Source organism: Osmerus eperlanus, unplaced genomic scaffold (assembly GCF_963692335.1).
Source record: "Osmerus eperlanus unplaced genomic scaffold, fOsmEpe2.1 SCAFFOLD_351, whole genome shotgun sequence".
Lineage (NCBI taxonomy): Eukaryota > Metazoa > Chordata > Actinopteri > Osmeriformes > Osmeridae > Osmerus > Osmerus eperlanus.
The window spans coordinates 2,306-9,136 of record NW_026911514.1 but is presented as its reverse complement, the minus strand read 5'-3'; the positions used below and the strand labels follow the sequence as shown (position 1 = coordinate 9,136).

Sequence of the window (6,831 nt, the reverse complement as noted above, 5' to 3'; positions counted from 1 at the left end):
TAATTAAAAACAGTTGTAGTCCTTCAGTAAATATACTGTACATGTGTGAAAAGGGATGTACAGATAGTGAGGCACCAGGCAATATGAATACAGATACTATTCCCAACAAATTTACATCATAAATTTAAAATTAATGTATGATTAATCTAACCTGTCCCGGGCTGAGTGCCTGTATAGGGCTGTCAAAGCATATTTAGTGGTGCCCAACTGCTTTGCTGTTTTTCTTACCTCCAAATTATGTATACCAGTCATTTATTTAGTGGTTGCCTCAGTTTGACAGCTAAAAACATTAAACGTAAAAACGAGTTAAAATGAAGTGTCCAAAGTGTATTTATACATGGCACTGCTTACAGTCAGATGGGTTAAGCTACCAGTTGGAACATGGTTTATAACATGCCATTGCACCAAAGCATTTGTACAGAATATGTAAATATTTTTCAAAGTGTCAAGGACTTCAAAATAGCAATGCATTCTTTTTCCCCAAATGACAATATGCAATGTTAGTATTGCACTCAAGGACTGTTGTTGTCTAGCCCTAGTCTGGATTATAGCACTACACCTGTAACACCACAAAGCTTTCTAAATCGTTTGATATAATCTCTTCCAGTTCTCATACATGCTTTGGCTAGGTAGATGACACTGTGTATGTGGATATGCCCTTTCTAGTCTCAAATGTATTGTGTTTCAATAAAACAAATAAACCAACTGAACAAAAAAAGTCATAGAATATGTATATATGTTTTATAAATGCCTAAACAACAAAATATACCATGGAAAGGTCAATCCATAAAACTTTCAAAGACAAATGGCCATGGATTTGCAATGGAACCATAATGTTAACATTTCTGAAATAAGTCTGAAAGAATTCTGTATTGATGTGTAATTTGTTGATGTAAGTGAATCATTTTATTTGGCCAGGGCGGCCATATAAGACCTGTGCCACACCAGATAATCTAATGCCTCTGAACAAATCTATGTGGGAAAAAATTGTATACATCAAATATGCTTATTTTGTACATTCTAATTGCACTCCCAGTTTGCTAAACTATTGAAAGTCAACTTTCACTAAAATAAATCAGAATGGCAGATTGGTAGGTTCAAGGTTTTTAACTTTTAACAATTATTCTGCTATTAGTTCCAGTAGGCCTGGTCTCCCTGTGCACCTCTGCATCAGTCCTTCCATAAATCCATATCTCTTTCACTCTCTCTACCTGTCACACTTAATTGAATCATCCATGGAGATCCTTCCCCCTTTCACTGTACAGAGTAGGGCAGGTGTACTGATCAGACAGTGGCCTGGTTTCCCATTGGAGGGGGAAGTTTAATAGGATCGAGGTGGGGGATTACAGGTAAGAAGCCCCAGACTTTGAGGCTGGGGCAAATCCACTGTGTATCTCTTTCACCATGGGCGCAGGTCTACTGGGGTACCCACCGCAGGACTGAGGGCGTCTGGCCTGTTGGGGGTCTGGCTGCTTTACTACCAGCAAGGTGAAGGAAATAAAACGTTTGGAACCGGATCACTCACCCAAAACAAAATCACTATAGCGACACTACTGCGCTGCTGGATTATCCAATTCATAACTTTTAAGGATTTATTTGTTTCCCGGGAATTTTGGAATATTACTCATCTTTACTTTCTCACACCATACGGAACTCTTGTACCGTCTTTGAAAGGAAAATAGCTCTCGGCAAAACCGACCGACAGAGCCACAAATCCTCTCCTGTACGTTGAAACCAACAACAGCTCATAAACAACCTGGTCTGTTAAAAAAAGCGATAGATAATTTTTGTTCTTTCTTCCTCACTCTACCGCTATTACAGTGCACCACTGCTTGATCACAATTTTGACATTGTGTTCATCAGGATTTTATCATCTTTATAAATCAAGTCTCTGATCTGTGTTTGCTATTTATCATCCTAATTTTCTCAAATCTTTCTGCTTCCAGTTTGTCTCAGAAGTCCATTCCAAAGCTACTTTCTTCATCATTCCTCCTCCGGTCCTGAAGCCCCTGTCACCATGGTTCTGCTAAAGATGAAGTTCCCCTTCCAGAAACGCGTGCGGATGGCTCAGGCCCTCTGGTTATTATCCTGGCTGGCTGTCCTTGGAGGGACCTTCACGTTTTCCTTGGGGATCTTTTTGAAGACCGAACTACACAAGAGAGCTGAGGTACTAGGAATGCCATAATGACCCCATTTGTCATTTAGGGTGTTGTAAGAAACATTTTACTGGCAAGGTCGGTGATATATTTGAAGCTGTCACACATTTTACACGGCTATGTACTGTAGAGAGAGTAGAGTGACAGAGCAGACATGGGAAAGTGAAATTACTGTTTTCTGGACCTGAGGGTCACTGGTTCAAGAACACTGAACACTGCTGTTATGCACTTGAGCAAGGTGGAGTACAACTTCAGCCTGCTCAAGGAAATATCGAGCCAGACAAATGGTTTGTAAGACCTTTAATTAACAACATATCCAATAAAGGAATACGGCATGTTGTCCATGGAAGTTGCATAGCTGTTCAATTTCATTAGAGGGGAAGAAATGTAATGGCAAGACCTCTTCCAATTCAAATATGAAACATTTCTGTTCATTCCATAGAAGCTAATGTGACTTGACCTTCTGATGCAGATTTGGATTTGATGAGTGTATTTATAAACATGGCCTAGGCAGATTAAATGGATGTAATAGCTTCCCTGGGTGTGAGTATGTCCTTATGAGGCCTGAGCAGATTTGAGTGTGATAGTGAGAGGCTTGTACCCATGGTTACGGGCCCAGATTTGTGACTAAAAATCAATGTACTTCAATATATTGTCATGGAATCATTGAATTTGGAGCAGTGCAGTGTCCCTATAGAAACATTATGGGCTTGATATACATTACATAATGCCATACGCTAAAAGCACATTCAGTGCTATGAATAGTTTTATATTTCTTATTCTTTCATTTGTACATTCACTTGTATGCAGGAAGACTGCACTCTGGTGTCAAGTAAAAATATGCTTTTTTTCTCGCCACTGTTTGGGGGTTTTTCTTCACTAAGGGAGTTGTTTACCTCAAATGTTATTGGGGGCTTAGGGCTGATATGTTTAATACACTCTGTAAAGAGTCTTTGTGACAGTCTTCTGTGAAAATCGCTATAGAAAATAAATTGAATTGAATTGAATTAATGTCCTATACCACAACCTTTATAAGGCCTGAAATGGTGGTGTTTGCAACACTGGTCATGATGTCCCATCCACAGGTGATGGACAACACAGAGATCCACGCCGTACCCAACACCTTGATGTGGCCGGTCTGGCCTCCCTGGGCATCAACTTTTTTGCCGGGAAGATCTGCCAAGACTCCCTGGACGTGGCCCGCTTCCCACGCTGGAAGACGTTTCATGCAGCCCTTCTACCTGCTCTCCGGCTTCTTCACCCTCCTCATGCTGCTGGCGGTGATCATGAGCTACGCCATGAAGGGCAACCTGGAGGACTCGCTGAAGATCGGGCTGAAGAACGGCATCCGCTTCTACAAGGACACGGACACGCCCCGGCCGCTGCTCCCAGAAGGAGACCATCGACCACCTGCAGATGGAGTTCCGCTGCTGCGGGAACACCAACTACAGGGATTGGTTCGAGGTCCAGTGGATCAGCAACCGCTACCTGGATTTCACCTCCAAAGAAGTCAAGGAGTGAGTGTTGGGTGTAGTGTGTGGTGGCGGTGAGGAAGGGATTTATTTATTCGTTAACTTTTGTCTAACCTTTTTAAGAGAGTCCGGACAAAGGTAGCAGCCAGCACAGTGTCAACATAAAACAATATGATACATATAATGCACAGTATAAAACATATAGTAAAAAAAGTACCTTACTAAAAATACCTTAACCTTAGTAATAATTTACATTTTAGTTACAATCTTTCATATGATACTTTTAACATGAAATAAAATCAGCCATAGATATGAAACAGTGTAATTTTTGTGGTGGGGAGGACAGGTGGGGACCATGATAACAGTAATGGGTACCAGTGGACAGTGAACCCTGATAGAACGGTACCAAGTTAGGAATTCTGGATGACTGCAGGTTTCTGTTGTTACTCAGCACTTATTTTCAGCAGTTAAAGCAGCTGATTACCCTGATGACTCGCATCACTTGATTTCTTAGGTATCTAAGCAGTTTGTTGCTGCTTACATATTTTGGAAAGTGCATGGGTGTAAATCTGAACTGTTAATTAACTAATTAAATCAGTTGTGGGAAAGTAGCTAATGAAACCCCAGCTCCCTAGAAGATGTTTTTAAACCAACTCACTATATAGAATAATGAGATCTCTTAATTTGATTAGCATAAAATACTCATAGCCAGCAATGAAGTGCACTGGTCACAGGCAGCAGCTAGAATCATTACCACAAAAGGAATTACATTTGAATACGAAACCTAATTGCAATTCAGTTCTCATGCAGGGTAGAGTAGCTCAAAGCAAAGCATTTAACGAATAGAATCATTTCATTAATTTGATTTCTATAGTCACACAGTACAACCTCTCCCTCTGAATATGCATGTTAACACTGAGGTCAGTACAGTATGCTGGTACACCATGCTAATACAGAAAATGAACATGAAGTTACATGCCAAAGCTTGTAAATGCCAAAGCTCAAAAAAAAAAAGAGAGAAGGCAGTATAATTATGTGAATTACTGGATATAGTTTTATCATGAATACCACAAAGAAGGTAAAATTGTTGGTGAAAGGCAGCCTGTACAAAGGGAAAAAGAAGCAGCCTTTCATTGCTAACGCTAACACTGAAACTATTAACTCCCCTACATTCTTTGACCTCCAGCCGCATCAGGAGCAATGTCGACGGGCGCTACCTGGTGGACGGGGTCCCCTTCAGCTGCTGCAACCCCAGCTCCCCCCGGCCCTGCATCCAGTACCGACTGACCAACAACACTGCCCACTACAACTACGAGTACCAGACCGAGGAGCTCAACTTGTACAACCGCGGCTGCCGCCAGGCCCTGGTCAACTACTACATGGGCCTGATGAACACCATCGGGGCCGGGGTGCTGTCTGTCTTCCTGCTGCAGGTACAGTCTGGGGAACATGGGGCCGGGAGATGATTTAGGATAGCCCAGAGGACAGCCAGATGCCAATTTTCACAGCTGAACATGATTGCATTATCAACATTACGATCTTCACAATCAATCTGATTGTAATGCTCACACTCCAAGTTTTACAATCCATCTGATTACAATGATTACATTACAACTGTTGCAATCTTTACAATCAGTCTGATTATTACGATTTCATTACAACACTTACAATATTTACAATCAATCTGCTTATGATGATTACATTCAGATATTTACCATCAATCTGAATAATGACAACATTACAATCATTGCAATCTATACAGTACAATCATAGCAATCATTATTTCTGGGCTTGCAGCCTCAGCACCATGTGACCTTCTCATGACAGATGGCTCAGCTAATTGCTGCTGGGTTTGGTTAGAACCTGGGTGAGAGACCCCATGGGAAAAATAATTAGTTGCAGTAACTTGTTCTGGTAGGACAGTGGGAGGTCTGCCTTCCCTCAGGAAAGCAATATCTGAGTGTAATGATGGATACACTACACGACGGGAAATGGGATGTTGAAGGAAAAACATTAGGTTTAGCACAAGGTTAAACTGAACTAAAGCAGTCAATAAGCGCTCATTACACTAATCTCATGGAATGGGGGTGGGAGGTTGGTTCCCTGGTGTTCCAGTCAAATTCTCAACCTATCTCTCTCAATACAGATACTCCAATAGTGAATCAAACATGTTTTCATTTAGCAAGCTCTCCTCATCCTTTTTTACGATCTGTCTGCCCCTCTTCAGCATCTCATGCACTGCACATCTCATCCTTAGAAATGTTCTTGAAATCTCAGATATCCTCAAATGATGCCATCCTTTTTTCCCCCCCACTTCCTTCACTTAATTATTTCCACCGTGCCCTTCTGAAATTACCTACACCTTCTTCAATCATCCGGCAGGTGCACAGATCAGCACCAACATATGTTGAAGCATATGCCCCCTGCCCTGTGTCAGCCATTTTGTATCTCGAGCATAGGCCCTCTGATTAACTGCTCGCGGCCCTGTTAATCATCCACCCTCACCTTCACCCTTCATCCTGCCCCCATATTTTTTCCGTAGATGACCGTGCTGGTGAGCCTGCGATACCTGCAGACTGCTATGGAGGCGGTTGTGGGCAGGAGAACACAGAAATCGAGACGAGGGGTATCTCCTGGAGAAGAGCGTGAAGGAAACGGTGAAAGAGTTCACGGACTCCGTGCTCAAGTTCTTCCAGCTCTCCCAGGTGGATGCAGCACCAGCGGAGGGGGAGAAGGCCGCCACGCCTGCTAGCTAAAGGGAAGGTCCTGGGTGGGGGGAGCCATTCCAGGCCCTTTACGAGAGTCCATCGGCTACTCACACCTAGCCATCCTTCTGTCACTAGTACTGATTCATTTTAATGTAAACATATGCTGATGAACACACGCACTATGTGCAAACATGCATGCCACATATGAGTCCACCTGAATGTGCGCACAATCATATACATACTGGTATGCACACACAGACACTCACACAAACTCACGCTCTCCAAAAACTGATTGGGGGGGGTTTCAACTCCTTTCTCCTCAAATCTTGATTAACATGATCTGAACAAAGAATCTATGAGGAAAAGTCCACCCAACAAACACTCTTGCCTTTGACCTGAAACATCTGGTTAAATATGATATGGTGACATGAAAAAGGCGATTTAATAAATGCATTTAACCAATAAATTGTAGTAATGTACAGCTTCCCTCCACCC

General features: G+C 42.2%; 1 protein-coding gene across 1 annotated transcript; it reads left to right on the top strand.

Annotated features, from left to right (window-relative positions):
- The first annotated feature begins 2,017 nt into the window (after window positions 1-2,017).
- Window positions 2,018-6,384, top strand: LOC134016160 (RDS/peripherin-like protein xRDS35). The gene is given in 9 exon segments (XM_062455564.1): window positions 2,018-2,167; window positions 3,242-3,284; window positions 3,287-3,378; window positions 3,380-3,529; window positions 3,531-3,673; window positions 4,815-5,061; window positions 6,171-6,219; window positions 6,222-6,245; window positions 6,248-6,384. Coding segments are annotated over 9 exon segments (1,035 nt in total).
- Window positions 6,385-6,831: the final 447 nt, after the last annotated feature.